Source organism: Neovison vison, chromosome 2 (genome assembly GCF_020171115.1).
Source record: "Neovison vison isolate M4711 chromosome 2, ASM_NN_V1, whole genome shotgun sequence".
Lineage (NCBI taxonomy): Eukaryota > Metazoa > Chordata > Mammalia > Carnivora > Mustelidae > Neogale > Neogale vison.
This window is the reverse complement of record NC_058092.1, coordinates 212,731,740-212,758,340: the sequence shown is the minus strand read 5'-3', so window position 1 is coordinate 212,758,340 and position 26,601 is coordinate 212,731,740. Positions and strand designations below refer to the sequence as shown.

Below are 26,601 nucleotides of genomic sequence, written 5' to 3'. Positions count from 1 at the left end.
GAGAGGTTGGGGCGCCTGGGTGGCTCAGTAGGTTAAAGCCTCTGCCTTCAGCTCAGGTCATGATCCCAGGGTTCTGGGATCGAGCCCCGCATCGAGCCCCGCATTGGGCTCTCTGCTCCGCGGGGAGCCTGCTTCCTCCTCTCTCTCTCTCTGTCGGCCTCTCTGCCTACTTGTGATCTCCGTCCGTCAAATAAATAAATAAATAAAATATTAAAAAAAAAAAAAAAGAGCTGAGAGGTTCTCCATAACCTAGTGAATCGTGAAAACGGCACCCAGTGCTATTAGGCAACCCTTTGTTAGCGTGAGTTGGCTACTATATGTGTTTGAAATAAAGATCACTGATTTCTTAAACATATTTTGATTCCTATTAAAACTGGCCCCTCTTCCTGATCTCTACATATCAGTGAGCCCTAGCTGTGGAGGACTAAGCACAGTCCTTTTGGGGTGCTCAGTCTTTGGGTCTCATGGGTGGAGGGAGGAGGTGAAGGGAGAAGTCAAGATGAAAGCTCAAGGTAATGGGCCACATCTGAGCTCAGCTTAGGCGGCTGCGCTGCGTCTTTGCTAAAGTACCCGGGAGCCTTTCACACCTTCTTCATCTTCTCCAGGACTCTGCTCCCCTCTGCAGCTCCGTTAGAAGCCCTGTGTGCTTCTGTCTAAGGCGCCCTGCTGGGATGGGCAGGCCGTCCCCACTGGGGATGGCTAGTAAACACAGACATGGACGGACGTGGATTTAGGATGGAGTTGGAGGTGGTACGGTTTTTATTCGGCTCCAATTCCGATCTGACTCTCCCAGGCTTAGAGTGCATTAGTGCTTCTTCTTTTCAATATCCTTTCCCTCTAAAGGTGAACTGGATAAAGAAGGAAGGGAAAGAGCCCAGATCCAATGACTCCCTAGGCTGCAGGCCCAGGGCACCCGCATTATCTGTCAATGTCTCATTGCTATGGAAATGCCCCCGTAATTAAATCAGAGCTGAGGTCTGGGGGCTGGAGGTCCTTGGGGATGTGGCTGGAGGCCTCAGGGATGTTTGAAGGAAGCTAGCTTCATACTCTTGGGCCTTCCAAGCCTAAGGGAAGGGTCCAGGGCGCATGGGTGTGTGGAGAAGCCCTCTGGCTTGGTTTGGCCTCCACAGCAAAGGGCTCAGACTTGCTAGACGTCAGAAGTTTCCCTAGCCCCCTCCTTTCAAGGTTGGAGAGAAGCTCTGATGTCAGTGCCCTAAATTCCTCTAGCTAATCAGGGGCTTTGGACAGACAAGGCTAGGAGACTCCCAGCCTCCTTTAGAAACATTTCTCAGCCTTTATTGCCCTCTCCTCCCCCGGAGGGGCTGGCCAAGGGCTAAGCTGTTTGTTTTATGGAGGGAAGTGCAGTTGCCTTGGAAGGGGGTTGTTAACTACAGGAAAGAGGCGTTTCTGGAGGACCTCAGGACTCCCTGAGTAGGAGGAGGAGGGTTTCCCAGGATCCACATTTCTGTCTGCTAAAAGGCCGCATCACTGACCATCCCAGATGTGGGCAAGGAGTCTGAGCTTCTGAGGGCTCCCAACCCTTTCTCAGAACCTGAGCCTGCAGGGTTCTCACAGGCCTCCAGGACCTTGGGGGTCAGCCCTGCTTTTCAGCTTTGAACTTTGCCTTATTGACCTCCCCCCAACTTACCAACTTCCAGGAGAAGTTTCTGCTCCCTCTCCCCTCTTGGGCACTCCCCTTTGGGCAGCATCCCCACCTCCTCCTGGATCTCAGCTATGGATTCTTTCCAAGCTGTAGCCTTAAGGCATCAAGAGAAGTTTCTCCCAAACGCTTGAATAAAACCACCTTCTCCCTCCACTGCCATCCACAGAGGATAGAGAAGCTAAGAAGGCTCTTTTTTTCACTGAGGAAGACTGTGTTTTCCTTGTCCCTAGCTTTCCAAAGTTCAGACTTTTTTTTCCAAAGGGAAGATTCTGTGCTGACACGTGAGCCTGGGAGCTTGGATAAGCAGGGGACAGGCTCTACTCTCAGGACTGCGCCTGAGGCTCCTGAACCCCAAAACAATAAGCTATATATAGCTGTGGTCTTCCTTCCTGGCCTTTTTGGTTTTTATTACCAGAAGACTGGCTGCTGGGGTGAGGGTGGGGGGGGGGGATGAAGGATCTAGATCCGCGATAAACACAAAACTGATGCTTTTCTATTATCTTTTTTGGAATATGAAACATGCTTATTTTATAGTTGCTTTTGGACTGTTCTATTCTCTCTAGTTCTTAGGGGTATTAGTTGTCCTATTTCTTGCTTCTGCTAACTCTCCCTCATGATAGCTTGCATTTACATGAGGGGTGTAATTTTTCGGAGTGAGCTCATCTTTACTGCTGGGGTTCCATGTGCCCTATGTTCAGGAATGCCTCTGTAGAGAAGGTTTGCCCTGGTTCCTGCTGGGGTTTCAGAGTAGGTTATTATCCTAGACAAATTTTTTATGTCAGGTCTTGGCTGGGGGTTTCTGCCACATACTCAGGTATAAATTTGGACCCTGAACCAGGGTCAGGAGTGGGGACTCCATTTTTCATGGAGACGATTTTTCACTGACTTGCTTCCCTGGGTCACTGGGATAATTTGTGTGTTTCCCTTTCACACACGGCATTGTCTTGCTCTATTCCTGGCTTTATGCAGGGTGATACTCACTTCTGGCTTCCTGCTTCTTTTGGACCCAAGGTCGTGGCTCCTGTCTGCATGTTATAACCACAGTCTCCCCCAGGTAGGGTCCAGTTCCAGGGTGATACCCTCGGGCTCTCACCTACTGCTCTGGCTTTGAGTTTCTCTCTCCTTCTGGCACCAGAGCGTGAGGTTTGGTTGTGTGTTGACAATTCTTGTTTTAACATTTTTATCCAGCTGGGTTTTGGGGAGTGTAGCCCGCTTGTTTCTGGACATGGATCTCAATTCCTCCACTACCTCTCTGGGACTAAAAGGAAGATAGAACTACCCTTGCTCGCAGCTCTCCAAGCGCTCGGTGGTGATGCCCACCAGAGGCGAGTGAAGCCTGCTCAGGGCAGCAGCTCCAGGGACTGACGGGTGGATTCCTGGGCTGTTAGGGTTAGCGTGGAGAGCTGCCGCACACTCCCTGTCTCGCTCTGTGTGGCCTCCAGGGTAGGGAGCCTGTGCTCCTCTTCACTGTGGACTTCCACCAGGACAAGGGACCCTCTAAATGCTCAGGAGCCTCTCCAAGGGACTTGGGGCATCCTGAAACTAGTACTCATCTTCTCCCAGATCAACACAGCTGCCTGTGTCCCTTCATTTTGCTCTATGGCTGAAGACCTGGACAGACACAGGAAGCGAGAGGCCAAGGTGAAGTTCATGGGGATGAAGAACTCTTTTCTCCCAGTGATGGGAGACTTGAAGTCACCAGCACCCAGTTGGAGCAAGAGTCCTCACTGAAGTCCTGGTCCAGAGGTCCCTGGGACTACTGAGGGATTGATGACAGCCCCCGTGGGGTCCTCTAGAAGGGTAAGAAGTTGATAGAAGAAGGTACCAGCCACCACCAGCCAAACTGAGGCAGCCTGGGGCCAGAGTACCCCCAACTCACTCTTTCCTCTAGCTGGTCCCTTTTTCCTTATCACTTTGGAGAGACTCGGCTCCGTTCCAGACCAGCAGCCTAGAGCAGTGGGCTGGAGAGAAGAGATGCCGCTGAGCTCAAGCAGCCCAGCGGCGGAAGGGAAAGTGGGTGATAAATTTAAATAACCAGCTTGACTTGGCAGCTTGCTGAGTTGTGATGCAGTGAAATTAAAATCTCGGCAGAACTTGCAAACACCACCCAGAAAAATCCGTCTCTCTCCTTGGTTCCAAAATGGAAGGTGGGGAGGGGAGACTATCAGGCCAAGCCCCAGACACTGGCAGCCAGCCTTGCTTGCAATGTGATTAGCTGTGTCCTGGCCCACTGGGCCCCTCTCTCCCCTCCACACAATAGCCCGGGCTCCTCTCTCCTCTCAGTCCTGACCTTGTGGAACAGCTGTATCAAGTGGCTGGTGAAGTTTGAAATCAGCCTCTGGTGCCAGGAGGTGGCAGGAATATCAATAAGGTCGGCTCTCCAGGTTGGGCTAGGGCATTGCTGGGCCAGTTTCCCCAGGACTCATCCCTGAAGGTTTACAGCCTCAGCTGCCTGTCCCCAGGGAGGAAGATGAGCTGGGTGCCCGAAACACAGGGGATGACGAGGGGGCCTGGAACACCTTAGCACATCCAAGCCAGGCTGTGGATACAGACGACCTCCCTGCTCCCTCACGGTTAGCACTCACCTGCCCAGAAAGAGCCTCCTCTTTTCTTTCTTGACTAAAGTCCTTCATATTTTCCAACAAAATATGCTTTTTAAGAATCTTCAAAGGAACGTCTACAAATATTCCCAAAGCCTCTCCCATATGCCAGCTGTGCTTGAAGTTTTCACAGATGCCAAGATCTTTCTAGAAGAACCTAGCCCAAGTCCAAGTCTCTTGTGTCTGCTGTCCTTGCATCACTGCTTACTGCTACCCATAAAGTCCTGGCCCGAAGGGCACCATGCTGGACCCACTCCCGAGGTGGCCCATCAAGTCTCTGGGCACTGCCCCGTTTCTCACCTTGACAGTACCTCCTGCAAATTCTGTTTGTCCCCATAATAAACACATCATGAATCATTCATCTTTAATAGATTATGCAAATTAGGAGGACATAAAATCAACAAAGATCAATAACTGCAGCCGTTTAATTGCCAGCAAAAACATTTTAAGAATGAGCATAATCGGCAGCCCTCTCTTTGGTAATGGCACCATTAATCCAAACATTGGATCTTGGCCTAAGTGTAGAAAAATCATTCCCTGCCCCCACCTCCTCCCACCTCCCCTCCCCCACCTCTCCACACACTTCTCTGTTTTTGGTAATTTCCAGTTTCTGAGCGAGTTTCCCGTCATTACCACTGGTGAACAGCTCCGAATGTTAATGGTTCTGCTTTTGTTACTCCTCGCTTGATTGAAATGTCGCATACAGATTGAGATGTTAGTGCTAACTTGCCACCTGGGAATGTCAAGCTGGGTCTGAAATGAACTTTTCTCACACTTGGATCCAGATGGATCAGCCGGAGATGTTCCCAGGCTGAGCTGGGACCGTTCCAGGGCCATGGGGGGGAGGCGGGCGGGGGAGGCTCAAGGTGGAGGCACTTTTCTGTACCAGCCCGAGTTCTCCTGCAGCAGGAACCCTACCCGAAGATCCATCTCTCCACCCTGGGGAGCCCCTGCCTTCTGGACCGTGTGGTCCCAGGCACAGAGAAGCACAGCTGGGATGTGAGGGGAAAGTCTCCTGAGCTCTCTTTTGTCCCCGGCCTGGGCTGGGCCACCTTCAGGAAGTGGCCACTGAAACTCTCAGCAGATCAGAAAGTTGGCCTGGCCTGCACCATCTCTCTGCCTTGGGTCAGAACACCCAGCAAGTCAGAGAGCTTCCACGTTGGCCAAGGAGCATATCGAGGGCCAGTTGGTAATAGGCTATGCCCTGACCCAGCCAAGGTCGCCACTCCCAAAAGCAACGTCCGGGTCTCTGATACTTCCAGAACTCCATCTCTGATCACCTAGCTGAAGAGCTCAACCCTGTCTGGGCCAGAAACAGCTGTACCAGGACACGCCTTGAGGACAGCCTGGGAAGGTTAAGGACAAGGCCCTCCTAAGCCCGCAGGTGGAAGCTGGATGGCCACTCACAGCCCAGCTCAGACCTGAGCCCCGCTCAGACCTGAGCCCCACTCAGACCAGCTCCACACCAGCACCAGGGCCTTGTTTCCTGCCTTTTGCCACCGGCTGTGACGCTGGCTGCCTACAGGCCCGCCGCTGGGTCCCCGGGCCGCCTCCACACGCCTCGCTCGGCAGGTAACGCCTCAGTGTCTCCCAATCCCCACCGAGACCCTTCTCAATCATTCTGTCTCCCAAGGAACAAACGGCACATTGGCTTTAGTGTCTCCAGAATAATTAGGTGAATTTTAATAACACCTCAATGTGTGTTTCTCCCACTTGGGCACTTTCCTGGCCCGGAAACCCTTCTGCAGTGCCAGGCGCCTTCCTTAGCCTGCAGCTCTGAGGCTTAGAGCTTCCTTGGCTGGGTCCTTCGCTGCACCACACCTCAGCCTGCTTCCCCTCCAGCCGCCTCTGCTGCTCCCAATCCACGGGAGCAGCGGGATTAGATGTCCTCTCCCCTGCACTTGACTGTGGGACAGGCCTGACCCTGCCTGGCCTTGAAATCAAGCCTCAGTCTCAGTGATTTCTCTGGGAAGCGGGAGTGCGACTGGAATAATTGTGCTTTTCTGTAACCACGGGGGTGGAGGCCCTGCCCTGAAGCCCCAAACCGCAGTTCCCCAGGCTGCCCAGAGGGAGAGGAAGGTGGACCCCCGAGGAGCCTCGGAGGCATGGCAGTAGGGAGGCTGGACACCGCCCTCCTCCCCCCTGTCTGGCCTAAATTATTTACCCTCTGCCCTCTTCTGTGCACATCCTAGCAAGAGGCCTCTAATTCCAGGCACCTTGGGGGTGGCAAGAGAAAAGGCAGAGAGAGGCAAGAGGATGGGCAGAAGGAACCAGCAACAGCTCCTCCTAGCTTCGACCTTTCCAGGCGGAAGCACAGAGACCTTGACCACAATCTCTTCTCCTCACATCTGCACACATCTGTTTTCGGAGGCTCGCGCTCTCTGCAGATATCATGACGGGGGCCCCCTTGTCCCACTGGGCCCCAGATGGCATGGGCTGAGGTGCCCTTACTGAAATCAGTGCCTCCGCCCACCTCGTGGAAGCCTCCTTACCGGTCACAACAGGGTATGTCTGCGTGCCTGACACGTTGCTGCCCAGCTCGGGGTTGGCGGATGCAGATAGACTCGACTTGACTTCATCAAGCCCGGGGGTCAGGGCTGGGAGGGAGTACTCGTTCCCCTGGGAGAAGAGAGAAAAGCGACAGCTCTCTACTGATGTGCACACACGGAGAGAGGGCTCCGTGTGCAGATGGGGGGGAGGGACAGGGAGCCTTCCCAGATGGGGCGGAAGGAGATGGTCAGGCAGAGGGAGGGGAGCAAGGGAGGGGTGGGCTCAGCAGATGATGGAGAGTTTTGTGTGGGTGGGGGAGACCCAACTGGAGGTAGCTAGAGGATAGTTAGTGGTGGTGATCCCAGCCCTCTCTGAACTGCTGCAGCCTCTCCTGCCGACAAAGCCCCAAGGGCGGAGTGTAGCAGTTGGGGCCCCCCCACTGAGAAGCAAGGGGTGTTCTCAGGTCCCCCTGGAGTCGTGGGGAGGAGGGGCGGACCCTGATGGGCTCACCGAGACAGGAGCTGGGGGAAGGGCCTAGGGGGGCCTTGGGCCTGGCACTGCTGGGCTGGCTGATCGGGTGCTGGCGCCCCCTTTTTAAAAAACAAACAAAGACAGCCCCACGGGCCCCTCGCTCTCTGCCTGTGCACTGGGGTATGAAATTGGGGAGGGGGAGAGTCCACATGGCTAACAGAAGGGTGGGAGGGGGCCAGTCATTGCCTCTGAAAGGGTGTCCTGCCCGAAACACTCGGGTAATTGCCTTTTTATTGCCGTCACCGCTCAGCCAGACCCCGGAGCCGGGCCGACCAGGAGCTTGCACAAAGCAGGAAAAGTTGCTCTGATTAATATTACGTTAAATTAAAACTGATTTTCTGCTCTTTCGGGTCCGTTTTTTTCCCTTCCGCTTCCTGGCCCCCCCAGAGGGCCCCCTCCCCTCCCTGGCTGGCCGGGATTGCCTCGTCATTTCCAATTCCTTCTCGTATTGATCTTCCTGTAGAAATCAGTTTTGTAATTAGCTGCAAATTAGGCCTTCTACTGGGGGTGAAGCTGCCCCCTGATTTATCACCAGAGTAATTCGCTGTGATCGGAGAGAAATTAAAATGAACTCAATTAGGCTTCGGATTTGCTTTATGGGCCCTGCTCCGAGTTTCAGGGGGAAAAATGACTGTGCTGGTGTTTAATAGTCTAATGAAAGTAAATAAAGGTTATTCATTGTAATACAGCCAGGGACTCGTGGAGGGTGCACCGAGCCGCCCGCCTCGGCCGGCTCCTCCTTTGTTGGTTTATGGCTCAGGGCACCTTAAAAAGACTTTTGATTTTTGTTTTATGAAGACAAACAGCTTATGGGATAAAAGGACGGGCGGAGAGAGAGGCGAGTAGCTGGGAGCCTCTGGCGTCCTAGAGCGGAACCACGCCGTGTGGAGCCTGCAGGGCTGCGCAGGTGTGAGAGCTCGCGAGCGTGTATGTGCGCGTGCAAGCCCAGCGGACGGGGTTGTGCGGTGGCTGTGAGCCTGGCCAGGGCCTTAGGTGTGGGAGGAATGGGAGTGTGTGCACTGGGGCCCCTCTGGATGTGTGGGTGGAGGCAGGTGCTGGGGGTGTGCCGAGCTGTGGTCTGGGAGAGAGTCCCCCTTCTGGCAGATGGGGTAGGGGTGTGTGTGCTAGCAGGAGTATGAGCTGTAAGTGGGGGGAGGGAGCAGGTGCCTGTGGTCGTGTGTAAACATGTGCACAAGGGTAAACGTAAGGAGTTAGGAGATGTGTCTATGTTGTGTATTGTGCGGGTATGTTGTGGGCTGTGTGGTGCGCAGGGCTGTGCTGCGTCTGGACGAAGTATCAGGGCGGAGGGGTAGGCCATCAGCCGAGCTTGGGTCACACTGGACAGCTGGACTTGGGAACAGGAGGCAGGCCCCGAGGGCGAGAAGACCACCCTGGTCTCACCCAAACTTTCTGTAAGACCGTTGAGGCATTTAGGCAAGGGACATGGCAAGAGGACAAGGACGTGTCCTGGGTCTTCTATGCCACATGCGTGGAAGGGCAGGGTCAGAAGCGACCTATTAGACCTTACCCAAGTCCTCCATTCTACAGATGGGGAAACTGAGGCTCTGAAAGGGAACAAGGCTTACTCAAGACCAATCACCCAGAACTCATCATTTCTAACTGCCATATACCATAATGGTTTTTCTGAACACTACCATAGCATCTCGGTGTGTGAGTGTGTCTACTTGGCATGCACGTGGTGTACCTGTATGTCACATGGGTGATGCTGGGTACACACGTTTTTCAGAGGCCTTGTCCCGCCCTGTCCCTGTCCACGTCTGCAGCAGAAAGCTCCTTCCTGGGGTACCTGGGTGTCTCATTCATTAAGCGGCTGCCTTCAGTTCAGGTCACAATCCCGAGGTCCTGGGATAGAGCCCCATATTGGGCTCCCTGCTCAATGGGGAACCTGTTTCTCTCTACTTGTGCTCTCTCTTACTGTCAAATAAATAAATAAAATATTTAAAAAGAAAAAAAAAAAAAAAGCTCCTTCCTCACCTGTTCTGATTTGATGTGCTCTGATGCCTGGAAGACGTCGGGGTAGGAAGGACGCTCAAAGACCCGATCCAAAGCTTCCAGCTGCTGCTGGGTGAAGGTGTCCGCTCGCAAGTGCTTCCGCAAACTGTCCACGCCACTCTGGGAGTCTCCATTGGGGACCGAGCCCTCGGACACATCTGGAGGACACACGGACACTGGTGGCATCAGCGCAGGCTGGCACAGGCATAGTAGGTCAAGGGGCCTTTCTAGCCCTGCTGGGACCCCCCACCCCCAGCTTCTAGGTAGAGCAGCTGACCCAGGCCTGACCATGCCTCCAAAATCTGGCTGGGGAAGCCAGAGCCTCTGAAGGACCTGGGAAAAGAAAGGCAAGTTGTCCCAGTGTGGGCAGCCGGGGGTGTGGGAAGGACTGGGCAGAGCTATAGCCAGGGGGTCTCCTGAGGGAATGTCTCCGAGAACCCCTTCTGTCCCCAGGCCTGGGTCAGCCTGGGGGAGGAGCTGGGTGTCTCAGACCAGCATTACCGAGCCTGTGGAGAATTGAACTCGGCTCTGAGATGAATTTCAGTTCTACTGACTCCAAGGGTGGAAAATCATCAAATCTCCGAGGCTGAGTGTAACATGGAGACTGGGTGAAGTAATTAACTTCACCACCGAGGGAGGAGGGACTCTGAAAGTCAAGCTGAAGGATTCTGCTCTCGTGGGGCCAGGACAGAGACCAGAGCAGGAGGACAGCAGGTGATATGTGAGGAGCGAGACCCCGCCTTGGGCAGAGACTAAAGACAGTGTCTTTGTGCCCAGAGTGTGCTCCTATGCCCAGACTGCCCTCCTCAGCCTCTGTCTCCGACCTGGACTCCAGCCAAGCCTCTGTCAGGGGCCAGCCCCATGGGTGCCTGGCTCCTCGTGTGGTTGTCACAGAGAGCCGAGACACACCCTGTGAAGGAAAAGCCATGGAAGTGCCACACTTGTGCCTGCTCCCTGGGGCCACAGGCCAGTTCTGTCCAGGTCCCGCTCTACCCAGACTTTCTGCTACCCTTCCCCCCATCCCTGCACCCCTGCATCCCGTCTTTTAGTTTCCAGAGCACGCAGTGAGCTAAGAGTCTCCTCACTGGCTCTCCCTGTGAACATCTACGTGGCAACTCCCCAACCCGAGGTTGGGTCCTCGCCAGCCCCAGTGTGGCCACTCCTTGGCTTCCTTCAGCCCAAGACCCACAGAGGAGCCTTGGGCCTGGGGCCAGTGCATGCTGGAGGCCTCAGGGTGTTCCTCTGGGACTATTATATATATCAGTTTATAGGTGATTATACGATATGATATAATCAATATTGCATTATATACAGTAACACCGTACAGTATCATTCGGGAGACCATAGAAAATATTACATATTGATTAACCTCAACCTGCAGCCATCCTCTCTTCCGGCCTCCCCGAAGGAGCATGGGGTCTGCTTTCCAAATGGGACCCGCTATCTTCCCTTCCCTGAACTCTATTCCTCTGGAGGTTGGAAAGCAAAGAAAGTGTGTGTGTGTGCACGCGCATGTGAAAGAGAGAGAAATGAAGGGCAGGATCAAGGCTGAGGTAGAGAGACAGACACAGGGCCAGCCTCCATGGGGTTTCCATGTTCCCTGCATTCCTATGGACACAAAACTTGGTTGTTGTATTTTTTACTGTGCAAGCCTCTGGAACGATTTTGTCTTAGACACTGCATGAGTCTCTCTTATATAAGTTAGGGTGCGGCACACTTAGTTTTTCCTTGCATGTGGATATTCTCTGTGTATACGCATTTGTACACATGTAAACATCCAGACAGATATGTGTGGGTGTTTGTGTAAGTGACAGAACAAGAGCTGTTCTCTAAGCACGCATGTGCACGCGTGTGTGTGTGCACACATGCATGTGTCACCACACGGGGAGTGTGAGCTCAGGTGCCCCGTGTTTCTTCTGTGCCTGCTTTTCTTTCAAGTATGTTCCTCCTGATTCCACCACTGTAGCTCTTTGCGTGTTCATTGCGTCTAATCATCTCCCACTGGAATCCTCCTAACCTCTTTGGGAATCCCTGCTGTCGGGCCGAGCGAGGTGGCGGTGTCTTTGTGTGCGGTTATTGCGGTGTCGCCAAATGGGTCCCGGCAAGGAAGGTGTGCATTTGTCTGTGAGCAGGTGCTCCCGTGTTCAGTGCCCGGGTGTGTGCATACGTGTGGGAAAGCTCACAGCGTGCCCCTGCGTGGATTTGTGTCTGAGCCTGTGTGTGGCTTGACTCCACCGTGTGTGTGTGTGTGTGTGTGTGTGTGTGTGTATGGGGGCTGAACTGAAGCTTTGTCCTCAGGTCACTGGCTGGAGGAGTCTCTTTTCCTTCATTTATTCAGGGGCCCTTCAGATCTTGACAAATCTGTCACTCTAAATTTGCGAGAGATTATGGTGCTCTCTCCCCAGCCCGCAGAGAGGTGATATATGATATCTGCTGCCCCTATTGATTGCCTGATCTGGTGGCAGAGGCCGGCGAAATGAACTTGAAATGAACATCATGCCTCAACTCATTGTGCGTATAATACACTACTTAATCCCACATTTTTCAGCCGCTATGGAATTCAATTGATCAATCATGTTCCACTGATAGTACTGTTTTAGGGGTTATTGCTGCTCCCTCCACTCACTGACCTTTTTATTTATTTATTTTTTTGTATACTCAGGCCCTGGTGATAAGACAGGTTACAGAGGCAGCAGTGGAAGGGGGAGGGAGGAAGGAAAGGCGAAGGGAAGCCTGCTACTGGAAGGGGAGGCAGCGGGAGGTGGGCAAAGGGAAGGAGAGGAGGAGGAGGAAGGGTGCAGGGGTGAGGGAGAGAAAGAAGGTGCTGGAGGATCAGGAAAGCAAGGTGGTGTGATGAGAGCCTGCAGAGAACCCCAAGAGAGTCTACAGGAGGCTTGAGGAAACTCCCAGAGGAAGAAGGCGGCAATGAGGAGGCAGGAAAGGCAGTGGTAATGATGAATGATGAAGGAGCACAAAGAAACTTCTGGAGGGAGTGGGGGTTGGGGGTGCAGAGACAGGGCATGGGCAGTAGAGCCATGGAGGGTGGGGACAGGAAGCTCTCGCAGGCTCTCTTCAGAGGAGGGGTGGCACCCTTCCTTCAGCTGGAGAAGGACGGAAAGGATGAAGACAAGGGGAGAGTGTGGGAAGGGAGTAAGGAGAGGTGGTTGGGAGAAGTCTAGGATCAGAGGTTCAAGAAGCAGAAGTCCAGGAAAGGAGGAAAGGCAGAGGCAGAGAACGGGCAGAGGAAGAAGGGAAGACGCTCCTTGCCCCAGAAGCCCGGGGAAGTGCTGGCTGGGGAGAAGTCACTTGAACGGGGAACCTGGGTGTCCAGCTATAGAAGGGCCTGAATGGGGGTGGGGGAGGGTAGGCTGAAGAAGGGGAAAAACAGAAGAGAAGAGAGAAAGAAGAGCAGACACAAAAAGAGAACATGGAAGAAAAGACTAGAAAAGGAAGAGAAGACGAAGTGGTGCTCAGCGCTGCCCATGGGCAGAGACCTCCTGAAGATGATGGTGAGAGAGCCCTCTGGGTGGGACTGCCCAAGGGGAGACTCTGAGAAGTGACACAAGGAAAGGGATGGAACCACAATGGGACATTATAGGCCCCGGGGAGTCAAGGCTTGCTGGCGGAGCCAGCCAAGACAGAGGAGGAGGCAGAAGCACATCTTGATCTAGGTTTCAGAGTGAGCAGGAAAGGAAATGCATGAGTAATTAGAGAACATCCTTCTCCAAAAAGATTCCCAATCCAGAGAGCCAGGCCATGAGTTCCCCGTGGGCAGAGACCATGACTGAATTCATCTCTGCGGCTCTAGCGCTGGGCACGGACATGGGCAGAGAGGAGGCGATTGATGAGTGACTGAATGAATGGCTGACCCAGGCCCCTGGCCCAAGGTCTCTGGACTGGCCACCTGACTGGCTTGGCACCCCAGAATACCCAGTCGACTATCAGGTCCCTACCAATTAGAGGATGTGGGAAGATCCACAGCAGGGCCCTGGGTGGGCTTATGACCCTTCTTCACTCACCCCTACTGCTGGTGAGCTTCTAACAGTGGCCCTCTCACCAACACCACCCTGCCCACCTATGGTACCTTTGCCCAAAGGACAGAGAATGCTGTCTTCCCAGTTAAGAGCAGCACTTGACCTGGGAGCTGCAGAACCACCGTCCTAGGAAGGCAGCAGAGGTTGCTTGGGAACAGGGACCAGAGACAACCTCTGAATTGGACTCCCCACACCAAGGCCCTGTCACAGACAGCGGGGGCGGGGGGGGGGGGTAGGATAAGATGTGTCTATTGGCCCACGGTGGAAGCTGGTTCCAGAGAAGGCCTTTCCTAACTGATGGGAGGAGGCCCTCGGCCTTTATCTTGATGAGATAAGCCAACCCCCTGTCAGGATTCCAAGAACAGGGCTGGAGTATGGTGGCCTCACGTCCTGGGCTTTGTGGAACAATTCTGATTTTTAATTCTCTTTCCCACTGCCAGGCCCTATTTTAGACGAAGGTTGGAAAATGTGGTTGCTGTAGGTTTAGTGAGACCTCACCCCGCACGCTGCTGGAGCAAGGAAGGGACCGTGTGCTAATTAGTCCCTGCGTGTGGGGGATTCAGCCCTGTCCTCCTTCTGTCCCCCACCCAGCCACCGTCCATGAGCAGCTCACAGTACTTAGCTTATTACATGCCATTGAATCCTCCCCACAACCCTGTGAGGTCAGGACTGTGATACCTATGTGAAAGGGAGGGAAACTGAGGCAAAAAGACGTTACATGGCTTAGCCAAGGGCAGGCAGCTGGTTAGTGACAGTCAGGATTTGACTTCAGGTCTGCTTGACCCAGAGCCTACCCACTACACCATTTCACTCTGCTGCCCAGGTTCTAACCCCAGGGGCTCAGATGGGGACCACTTGACTCCATCTGGGGTACGGTCTCCCTCCTAGCCTCCCTACTTCTCTGCCTTGCACACTCCCTACACTGAAGACACAGCCTGTGGCCCTCTGCTGACTGAGCACAGACTGTTTGAAAATGACTAGGGGAGACTTGGTCCAAATCTCTCGTTTTACAGTGAGAAAAACTAGCAGGAGTGAGCAGCGAGCAGGGGGAGGTGACCATCCCGAGGTCATACAGCCCGGCGCTAGGGCTCTCAGGACTGGACCCCATTCCGGGTGTTTTGTCCACTACAGCAAAAGCACTCTCAAGGACAGTGAGCTACGGCAAGTCCTTTTTGGAATAAGGCAGGATATAAATAAATTTATTAAATTAAACCGTGAGCTAAAACTTGGATGAATATTTTTCTTTCGGGAGAACAAAGGCTCATATAGTCTTTGCCTCTGACTGCTCCCTATTTGCTGAGCAGTTAACAGAACGCCTTCACAGATCTTAGGTTATCTGGGCTTCCTAACCACGCTCCAAGGTAGGTAGGGATTATGATTCCCTATTTACTGGTGAGGAAACGAGCTCAGAGCAAACAAAGTAGAGATTAGTGGGAGGCTAGCTCAAGGGCATATCCACCAGAGAGCCTGGCGCCTGGGAGGTGCTCCCTGGACAGCTGAGGACAGAGCTACAATGGCAGCAGGAGCCCACCCAGCCCGTGTCCAGAGCGGGGGCTCCAGCAGCGGTGCCCCGGTCTCCATAGGGACAAAGACAGGTGCACAACCAAAGATCATCTTGACTAGAAGTAGAGCCGCTTTGTGAACATGGTTAACAATGGTTACCTTCGGATCATGAGCAAATCTGGATCATTTCTTCTCACCTAAGTTTTTCCATATTGTCCAATATGGAATATTGTACAATAAGCATGCACCACTTCTAGAATCATCAATAAAAATGTCATTTACTCCCCCAGCGAAAGGATCTGATCTCACTCACTTAGCCTTGTCACTCCCCATCTCTTCTGGGCTTCCTGGGAGCAGAGCCCTACCTTCTACGTTCTCTACCTTCTCTGACTCCAGGCCAAGCCAGTCATGAATTGTGCTGTCCAGAGAGAGCCCAGCAACTTGGGCAGGAGAGAAGCCACTGACTACCACATCCTAAAGGTGAGGGCTAGGCACAAAGGTGTTCCGTCCTCCTTGTGTGATGACTTTCTACCTGAATTCTCAAAGTAGTCACTGCGAAGGACAGGAGAAAGTCTAGAGCACTGACCAAAAAGTGGGTGGGGGATGATTAGAGACAGAATGAAATAATGCCATTTCCTTGGTCAGAAAACACCCAGGCTCATCAAAGTCTACAAAATCAAGGTGGGATGAATAAGGGTTACCTCCCCCACAAATCCCAAGAAGTAAGAATTAGGCATTTGAGAGGGATCTTTGTCAAGTACAGGGAAGAAGTATGCTGCCCAATACACACATCTACCTCTGGGGAAACTGACATTAGAGCTTTACATATACTCATTAAATCTGCTTGACTTTATGAGGCACTTCTTGTTTTTCAGATGAGCAGGAAAATTATTTGTTCAACAACAGCCAAGGACTAAGCAGCAGAGGCTGGATTTGAACTCAGGATGTCTGACTCTGAAGCCCTCTCCAAATTCGCCACCAAATTTGCCTTTTATGTCAAAGGTCATCACCATCATTGTCATTAGCATGTATGGACACTGTGTCCCAGGCAGGCTTCAGAAGCTTCACACGTAGCATCTCCAGTTCTCACACAACACTTGTCAACGAGATACCATTAGTTCAGTTTTACAAACCAGGGAACAAGCCGAGGGAGGGTAAAAAAAAAAAAAGCGCAAGATCACACAGCAGAGGGGAAGCAATCTGGGGGGATATCAGTCTTACTTCATCGGAAGACAGAAAAATGACCCCAAGAAGTGAGACAGGAAGAAAAGAGAAAAGGGACAGAGGAAGTAGGATCATTGCAGGAGGGGCTTCAGCCCCCAGGGGGCAGGGGCGCTGGAGGGGCCTGGGCTCTCTGTGTTTGGGGTGGGGGGCTCCGAGCTAACGTCTGCTCCCCACCATTCTGACCGGTGGTGTCAGCTCCGCCCCCCCCCTTGTCTAACACTACCTTCCCCCTCTGAGGGGTTCACCCCCAGCTGCCAGTTGTTGCAGTTTCAAACTCAATTGTTCTCCTCCGTACTGAGGCAAATGGAGTCATTAATTACCTTCTATCGGCTGGGCTGAGTTCAGAATGCGATCAATATCCCCGCTTGTCATTCAGGGCAGCCCGCCTGGTGCAGCCGGGCCCCACCCCCACGCAGCGCCGGCCTCCCAGCTGATGGGGTGCGGGCGGGGTTCCAGACACCCCCTCCCCTACTTTGCTTTCCTCAGGGGATCAAGAGCAGGGATTCAGGGCCACAAGGAGGGGTCTGGATGGGGAAAAGGAAGGGAAGGAGTGAGAGGGAGGGAGGACAGAATGGGAGGAGAGGGGAGGGGAGGGAGGAACAGAGGAAGAAAGGAAGAGGGGAAGCTTGGGGAAAAGGAGAAATAGACAGGAAAAGGAGTGAGGAAGAAAACCCTACTGCCCTATGCTGGGAAGGGCTGCAAGGCCCAGGCTGGAGAGTGTGTGGGTGGGAACACAGTTTGTCCAAGGAGATTGGATGACATTCCCCCGTGCCTCCCATCCTTAAACTGGACAACCTGTGAATCTGCTGTGGCCGAGGACAGGGCATGAAAAAGCCCTTCGAAACATGGCCCAAAGCTTAGGCTCTGAGCAAGACTAGGTTCTGCCTGGCCTTCTAGCCCTGCCAGACCACCTCCTCTCCTTGACCAAGCTCAGCTTCCAGATACTCAGTGAGTTCATGGTATGGGGAAAAGTGGGCGTGGTGCCTGGCCTGCCTGACCTCAGCCTTGCTGTGTCCATTGACACCCATGTGCCTCTAGGGACACTAAACTACACTGGTGATCCTAACAGGACACTGGACTAGGAGTGACATCTGAGTTGAAATCCTGGTTTTGTTGCTCACGTGCTACATGGCCTTGGCCAAGTCCCATGAGCTTTTCTGGATTGAGTTTCCTCAAAGTTACACCAGTGGATGGCTAGCTCCTCCCTCTGCAGTATTAATTTCTTCTTTCTCTGTGTTCCAATTGCCATCTATCCAAACCTCTATTGTAGAAATAATAATAATAACTGAAATCGATCCAGTTCCTATTACAGTAGCAGACACTATGTGTAACATATAGACACTGACTTAATCCTTACAATAACAGCGGCTAACATTAAGTGCTTACTATATATTAGGCACTCATCTAAGAATTGTACATATGTTAACTCATTTAATTTTCACCAGAACTTAAGCAGGAAGCTTCTATTATTATCTCCATTTCGTAGGTGAGGAAATGATATGCAGAGGTTCCAGAACTTTCCTAAGTTTACACAGCTAACAAGTGATGCAAGAGACAGAAGAAACACAGGCAATATGCTGGTGGCAGCTTAAGTTCGTAACCCAGAGAAACCAAGGGATGGAAAAGTTAAGTAACATACCCCAAATTACCTACTATAGCCTGTAAGTGCCAGAGCCAAATTTAGAATCTATATGTATCATCATTTATTTTTAAAAAGATTTTATTTATTTATTTGACAGACAGAGATCACAAGTAAGCAGAGAGGCAGGCAGGGAGAGAGGAAGGGAAGCAGGTTCCCTGCTGAGCAGAGAGCCTGATGCGGGGTCTTGATCCCAAGGCCCTGAGATCATGACCTGAGCGGAAGGCAGAGGCTTTAACCCACTGGGCACTAACCCAGGCACCCCTCATCGTTCTTTTTTTAATGTTTGTTTTTTCCACTAAACTGTGGAAAAATTTCGAAGGCAGGGACTCATCTTTTTCATCTTCGTAAACCTAGCATAGGGCCAGAAGTGATTAAAAAAAAAAAAAGGAATATTGGCTGGTTCATCTAACAGAATTCCAAAGCAAAGGTAGATAACCTCTTAACTTGCTTTGCTTGACAGTTTACCTTTTAGAAGAAAAAAGAAACAACGAAGTGAGTTGCTACTCTGGATTCAGTGTCACTGCATTTTACAGCTGCAAATTATCATGGAGATGATCATTTAATCGGATTCCCTCTTAGAGACCAAAAAAAAAAAAAAAAGCTCAGAAAGGTTGAGTAATTTTCCCACGTCACACAGCTGGTGATCTTTAAGATGGGAACCGAGGTTCTCAATGCCCAATGCCCTTTTCACTATTCCAAGCTGCTTAATTCTGACCAAGAGACAAAAACCAATAAAAGGCAGGGCACCTGGGTGGCTCAGTGGGTTAAAGCCTCTTCCTTCGGCTCAAGTCATGATCTCAGGCTCCTTGGATGGAGCCCTGCATCCAGCTCTCTGCTCAGCCAGGAGTCTGCTCTCCCTCCCACCTCCCCCATCCCCACCCCCAGCCTGCCTCTCTGCCTGCTTGTGATCTCTGTCAAATAAATAAATAAAATCTTAAAAAAAAAAAAAACGATAAAAGGGAAGTGATGGGGATCTGCGGAGAAAGCAAGCATGTCTAGAGTTGACAGTAGCCAGCAAAGGAGGCATTGGACAGAATCCAACTTAAGGAAAGCAAACTGCTACACAGGGAAGGCAGGAACGGTCGTGTGATTCCACGGCGAGAGATTCTACAAGGGAGTATAATTCCGTAAGGACAGGGTGCTCTAAAAATGAAATTCCACCTCTACAAGCTCAAATAATCAACCTGACAAAGTAAAGAGACTGGAGCGGGGGAAGGGTTGAAAGAGAAGGACATTTAAGGAAAAATCATTGCTGCTGCACACGGATAAGCTTTAAAATATGATGAGCCTAGATTTTAAAAGGACATGTACACTGAACAGTGGAAGATTATGCAGCCATTAAAAAATCATGTTTTCAAAGAATATTTAATGATATGTGAAAATGGTCCTATATAATATTAAGTGAAAATAGCAAGACACAAGCTGTATATACAGTATCATTCCAATTTTGATAAAAAATTATATATGCACGGAAGGAAAAAAAAGACCATAAAGACTATACCAAATCCTAACAGTAGTTATCTCTCAGTGATGAGATTATGGGTGGTTTTTAAAAAAATTTACTGTATCTTTCAAATACCTTCCAGTGAGCATGTATGACACTTCTAATCAGACAAAAGTTATTTTTTTCCCTTTTAAAAAGGACACAACAGATGGAAGGAGGGGACCATAACCAAGGATGGAATCGTGAACCTGTCAGGAAGACAAAAGGTCAGAACAAGCTGAGACAACAGAAAAGGGCTTTCGTAGCTATGTCTGAAGAAAGAACAAAAAGGAAGGCAGGCTTAGGTTCAGTACTTGGCAAGGGGAGTAAGAAAGAAAAAAGCGGGGAGAAGGCAGAACCTCTTGACCCTCCCTCCCTCTGCTTGCCTTCTTCTCCACCAAAGCAAAGAATCTTCAAAATGGGACCAGCATGCGTTGCCCATATCAGCAGGGGGTCAGGCAGGTAACTCTTCTCTATTTCAATGTACTTAACTTTCCCTGGGCTCAGATAATTCATCTACCGGCACCCTCCAGGAGAAAGTGGATAGGATCCTAAATTTTTTGCTGGTAATCCTTGAGAAGTCACAATGAAAGCGTGAGGCAGTGACAAAGCCCAATGCCATCTTCCCTGCAAAGGGGGGGGGTGGTTCATGCAAATAATGCTCTAATAAATTTAATGCTAGGGTCGGGAAATCTTTTAGAAGACATTGTTATACAGTTAATGTGTGGGCCCTGGGAAAAAACATGGGGCTACCCCGGAACCTGCCTGCACCCACCAAGAAGAAGTTGTGGCACATTCATTAGCTATCAATGCTTAGATCAGATGCTAACCCCACTAAAACCTCTTTTAACTGCCCTAATTGGAAACAACTGTGTGTGCTTTCTCTCTTTTTTAAACACTCATCATAGCACTTTATACCTTGATCATAGCATCTATCGCATTCCGCTTGTATAATGATGCGCATGTTTTCCTCCCTACTAGATTAGAAGCTTCTCAAAGTCAAGAACTGCGTTCTATTTACTTTTGTAAACCAGTCCCGCCATGTTTTATACATAGCAGGCACTCGATCTGCTCATCAACTTCAGTTGTATTTTTAATTGATTGAGAAAATGCTGTGGATGTGGTGAATGTTAACATTTCACAGAGAATCCCCTTCCTAATTTTATGGGCAGGATGAAGAAAAGTGAAATGCTTGATGGCTGCTGGGCTTAGTAGTACCCAAGGCATTCATTTACTGCAACCAGGAGGGAAGCTTCCACTGGTGGGCCACTGTCTCTCCTTTACTGTAAAGACATATCTTTTTTTTTTTTAAATTTTTAAAATTTATTTGAGAGAGAGCACAGAGGGAGAGGGAGAGGGAGAAGCAGACTTGCCGCTAGAGAGACGGATGCAGGATTCAATCCCAGGACCCTGAGATCATGACCTGAGCTGAAAGCAGACGCTTAACCTAACCGACTGAGCCACACAGGTGCCCTAAGGCAAATAATTCTTATAAAAAAAGAGACAAAAACCGATTAGGATGATGCTACAGAAGACACCCTTATGATCTTAATCAGATGGAATTAAGAGCCCAAACCAACAAGATGAAATTCAACAGGGATAAATGGAATGCCCTATGGTTAGGTTAAAAAAAAAATCAATTATCCAAGTGCAGAATGGGGTAGACCTGGCTTGATAGCAATTGATGTGAAAAAGATCTCAAGGTTTTCGTTGACCACGAACTCGATATGATCTTGAGTCTGACAGGGCTGCTAAAAAAAATCGAATGTAATCTTGGGCTACGTTATGGAGGCAGAATCTCTAGATGGAGAGTGACCATGGTTCTACCATTCTTGGCATTGGCTAGACAGCCTCTCGGGTTCAGTGGGCACGTAGGAGAGACTTTAACTGTCAAGAGTGAATTCAGATATGGGCAACCAGGATGGTGGGAAACTTTCCTCCAGTGCAGGGACCACATCATGTGAGAAATTAAAATTCACCCGGGGGCTCAGCAAACCAGGTGGGACAGATGGAAAGAAGGGAAGAAGGGAGGGAGAGAAGAAAGGGCATCAAAGGGAGATCTTTACCATCACTCTAAGTGGTGAATATTGTTGTCTCTATTTTAAAGAGGAGGAACCTGAGATTCAAAGACATCATGTAAATAGCTGAAGGTCCCACAACCAGTAAGGAGAGCAGATGGATCCCACAGCCAGACATTTGGCTTCCAAGGTTTTTCCCTCAACACTACCCTGACTCAGAATCAAGGCAGTGCTGTTAACAACGACAACTGTCCATGTATGTCCTATGTGCAGGCAGGGGCTGTGGTCTATCAGCCAGAACTGTGGGAAGGGAGAGTTCTATAGGAGTGGTGGATAAGACCAGATGACCTTTATGAATCTGATACTTGTCACCATCCTCAGCCCTGCCACTGATCTCCCTTCACCTGGGAGGGGTCTCTGGAGACAGTCTCTCCGCATCTTAGGTACTCTGGGGCTCAAGTCCCAAATCCCGCTTGTTCTAGCCCCTTCCCTGGATGCCTAGTGAATGCTTGGCTACATGGTTCAGCATTTAATTAATAGCTTATTGTCTGATGTGTGATAGCCTTGCCTCCCCCAGTAGATTATAAATTCCTGGAGACTCATGTCCTCCTGGTTATTTTTTCCTCTCATACATCCCAACACAGTGGGCACTTGAACCCACACTGATACAAAGCTCGCCAGAGATGTAGGTTTTCTCAACATTCCACTATTTACACACCAAAGGAAAACCGCAGACTGTCAGCTGCCTGAAACAGCTTATAGGAAATCTGCCTGAGGACAGAGGCACGACCCTCACAGTTCCTCACCAAACAGCAGAGGGGAGACCTAGACATCCAGAGAATTATACCAGTACAGTGACCTCCCCCTTCTGAATAAGCTAGTCCCCACTCGTCCCCAAATCCCCAGGTACCTGTAGCAAAGAAGGGCAAGAGCCCCCACGGCTGACACACAGCCAGCGTGAGTGCCTGTGACCCATCTAGGAAGTGGGAGGGGGAGCAGGCAGAGGTGAAGCTGGAGGGAAGGGGTGACCAGAGGCAATGACAGGAGGGGAGTGAACAGGCAGTGGAGAGAGAACTGAACTGTACAGAGAAAGGGGAAGGGTGAGTCCTGGGTGGGTCTGGGTGAATTCCCCAGAGTGATCAACTTCTCTGCTTGAGAGCGGGCGCTGTGCCTTCCTGCTGGCCGGCTGGCAGAGGCTAGGGCTCCAGGCTCCCTGGCCGTCAGTGGGGAAGGAGGGCTGGTCCAGCGTCTGTCTGTCTGTGTGGGGATGAGTCCTCCTCCAGCCCTATGTGGGCTCTTAGGACAGGGCTGGGGCCTCCTACCTGGTGCTGGGTTCCAGCTGGGGCCAGGACCAGTTAGAAACCTCTGTGGAGCCAGGAGGGAAGGGGGCTTTGTTAGCTCAAAGGACACAAGCAAGGCGAAAAATTACATAGCAGGCCGCCCTAAGTATGCTTGTTTAGAGAAACTGCTTGCATTTATGAAGTCTTTGGTGCGGAAAGCAGGGTTGCAAATGACTGCATCAGAGCGACAGTAAAGGCCATTAATTTCCTGTTATGTTTTCCTGTGTTGGGGGCTTTATTAATTTAATTTTACACTGTCGAACAACAGCGAGAGCTGACACTGCCAGCCTCCACGGCTGGGGTTTTCTTTCTGTGTGTGTAGCAAGGCTTTGCCTGACATGCAAATCAACGCTATTACCGGAACCAATAAAGATGTGTGGCTGGAAGAGGGGTGGGATGAGGAGAGGGAGGGAGGGGAGGAGGGAGGGGAGAGGAGAGAGAAGGGGAGAGAAAGGGCGAAAGCCATCCTTGGCCAGTTTCTGCCTCCCTCCATGCCTGGCATCTCCTGGCTTCCAGAGCATTCTCCATAATCAGCAATTTCTGCCCATCCTTCGCTTTCCTTTCAACTCTTTTTCCCTCCACGGTCCACCTTTGGATGACTCTACCTCTGCTATCCTCCTCTGTCCCAGCTCCTGCTGGAACTTGAACAGGGACACCAAGTTCCTGGGGAGAGGCAGGAGACAGACTTCCCCTCCCCGTGTCCCACCCCCAGCTAAGGCCTGTCACCGAAGCAAGGGATTGTCAACCCCAAGGGTCGGAGTGAAGGCCTTTACTACACACTCTCCTTTCCTCCAAAGTCAAGGACTCCAGCCCATTTACATGATTAGTATATGCACACGTGAACCCATGTGCTTGTGCACACCAAGAAACCCCCAGAAGAGCAGATAGGCCACCTTGCTCATAAGTCCCTCTGAGAGCCCTTATCCTTAATCTTGCCAATCATTCATTTCCTTTGAAGTCCCAGGAAAAAAATACACTGTCTCTGTTTCTCCTTAAGAGACTCCAACAGCTGTCTTTAGGAGCTACAAGGTCCCCAGCTGGCCTAGACCAAGATACCAGAGAAAAGGAATCCCAGTGTCAGAAAAAAGCTAGCTTCCTGGGAGACCACATTCTGGTGCCTTTTACCACTTATGCCTCACGACGATCTGCCTGAGACTGTCCCCACTGCCCCTCACACAGAGTAGCTTTTACAGGCCGGCTGTCCCAGGGGTCCACGCGGCCCTCGGTCCCGCTTGCCATGCCACCAGTCTGCCCGGGGAGGGGGTGCTCACTGGTTGTGTGTCTGGGTGGGCCATACCACCAAAGGAGAGGAAGATGGTGGGGGGGGGGGTTGCTGGGCAGGTGAGAGGGAAGGAAAGTGAAGCTCTTAGAGTCACTCCTACCAAACACACCATCTGTACCCCTCCATCCAGACTTTGCAGTAGGCTGGAGGCTAGGGAGATCTGTGTGAGCCCGTGGACAAGAGAGAGAGAGAGAGAGACAGAGAGACAGAGAGACAGAGAGTCTATGCATCCCTCCCTCTGTCACTGGCTTGCCTGAGCTCCTGCCCGCACTTTCTGCTTCAGGAGCTGTTTGCCAGCCTCTGAGAGGCTGTTGAATGGAATCCAGCTCTCCCTAGGAGGGAAACATAAACTTCATAAACTGCATTTACCTTAATGCAGGTTCCTGGGGCTGCTTTCCTTGGGCTTTTCTTCCCTCCTCTGCCTGCTCTGTCTCGATCACATTTTATACCTGCCCTTGTGTGCACCCAGACCCCACACGCGCACACCTGCGTGCGCACGTGCACACACACACACACACGCATACTATAGTCAGTACTTCTGAAAAAGATCAAGGCTCAGGCAGGAGGAGAATGCGCAGGGTGTGAAAGCCGTGTTTAAAGGAGAACCCCTTGGCTTGGCGGTGGGGGGCCCCCCTGTGAGGTTCGAGGAGGGTCTCCAGTGGAGCCCTGCACAGAGAGCCTTCTGAGGCAGGCGGGGAGGGGGGGTCCTTCGGGGAGGGAGGGATACTGATGTGTGGTGGGGACAGCCAAATGGTGGGGACAGCCAAATGAGGAGCCACCTGGAGGCTGGGCCCTGGGGCTCCAAGGAAGGGAGGGAGCGAAGGCGAGGCCTTCGTGCAGGTTGAGGTTTGTGAGGCCTCCCTTGTCTGGCGTTGTCAAGGTCAGCAGGTTCAGGTTCACCGAAGGGTCAGGATGGTTTGAATTACTGGCTCTCCTGCAACTCAGCTAGAGGCTCGTGATCTGTCTCCCAGCCCCAGAGCCAGGCCCAGCCCTCCCCCACCCTCCTTGCCTTTGCGCCCCCACCCAGGGCAGGATGGGGAGGGTCCCGGAGAGTCCCCGCGGGCATGGGCCACCGTGGTCCTCGGGGAAGGCAGGCAGGGAAGACTCTGAGCTCAGGGCTCCTCCGTGGGCAGTCAGCAGGCTCAGACCCACTCCTCCGGCAGGCAGCTGTCTGGCCTGCCTGCCTTCTAAGCCCTTTTCCTGAAGTGTCCCCCTTGCCCCTGCCCTTTGCAGCTGCCCCTTGGCCTGCCCAGGAGGAGGAGGTGCCTGGGGAGGGGAGCCCAGGGTCAGCAGGGCCCGGCTCCTCCCTCCCACATCCAGAGCCTGCACTTGGGGGAGAAGGGCAGAGCTGAGGCAGCGGATTTCTCGCCTGGTGCCCTTGCCAGTGGAGGAAGGAGACTGATGCCTACCTTCAGGGCTGGAAGGGGGTTGCTGCGGGGAAGATAGGCGGTGAAGACACATTCTGACAAGATGGGTGTGTATGCACACACACGCATAGGGGGCGGCAGGAGGACCTGAGGCCTTGGCCGGGAAAGTAGGGGTACGACGCTACCCCCATCCCGGTTTCCAATGGTAGAGGGACACAGGGAAGCCCTCCACGGCAGATCTGTCCATTCTCTCCTGGGCGCAGGGGCGATCTGTCTGTCCCAGCTCCTTATGAAGAAAAGTCTCTGTTGTGCCAGATCTCAATGGTCTTCCTCAAACAAGCAAATACAACTCTTCACAGAGGCATGAACTGGCTGCGGAACTACACCGCTTAGTGATCTGGCTGCCGGTCTCTGGGGTGAACGCAGAGATTTCCGTACGAATCCACACATCCTGGCCGAGTACACAGAGCCATGGCCAAACCCTGGTCCTTCCTCACAGACAAAAGCAAGTCCACAGGTGCACAGACGCCAAATAAAATATCGACATAACCTACCCCTACTTCTGGGTAACAATATGATCAGTGTTCAACAGGCTCATGGCCGACATTACCCAGAAAAGGGGGCTAAAATAGGTGATCCATCTCAGAGAAACTCTCGGGTACCAACGGTCTGATCTCCCAGGTTACTGGGAAGATAGAGTCATAACAACAAGTGTGTGCTCATAAGAGGATTTCTCTTTTTCTTCAGTGTCTTAACTCTTTCTCGGACTGGAGTGGACATTAGCCAGGTTTTGACGATTTGTTGGAAAAGGAACATAGGTTGAGCTTTGTGGATACAGTTAAACTCGGACACTTGCCCAGACAGATGACTGCCTTCATGTAGATTGGTTTCTGGACTTTCACAGGATCTGCCTCATGAGGGGCGGAGTCTATGACCTGGGCGAGGTCGTATGGGGATGTGAAATCATATCCTTCCAGCCATAATCCGCAGAGGACCTCTCCTTAGAGAAACTCCAACTCTGTTCGGCTTCCCTCTGCCAGCAAAATGTTTTCTTACAGTGCCTGGCCAGGGTGTGGAGGAGAGCGAAAGCTCTCACAGTGGTTCTGTGATTTCCTGCCCAGGATGGAAGCTGACACCAGGGTTCTGAGAGCACACCACCCCGGGCTCTGGGCTCCGTGCTCCTGGGTTGGTGGGGCAGGGGGTGGTATTCTTCGAGAAGGGAAGCCGAGGGCTGGGGACGTAGGTGTGGAAGGAGGAAGGGGTATGCAGACATGGCTGCGCCCAGGTGCTGGGTCGGTTAAGGATTCTGCGACACGGTGTCTCCTGGACACTCCTTGGTAGCCCCTCCCAGCTCCCTCGGCCGAGAACCCTGTCCCACTAACAGGGCCTATGCTCCGCAAAACTTCCCTAG

At 51.8% G+C, this 26,601-nt stretch overlaps 1 protein-coding gene across 1 annotated transcript in view; it reads right to left on the bottom strand.

The window, feature by feature from the left end:
• The window catches only part of PAX2 (paired box 2), a 78,603-nt gene that overhangs the window by 11,582 nt on the left and 40,420 nt on the right, over positions 1-26,601 (bottom strand). The window contains 2 exon segments of the mRNA XM_044240319.1: positions 6,756-6,882; positions 9,280-9,455. Coding sequence (XP_044096254.1) covers positions 6,756-6,882; positions 9,280-9,455 — 303 coding nt within the window.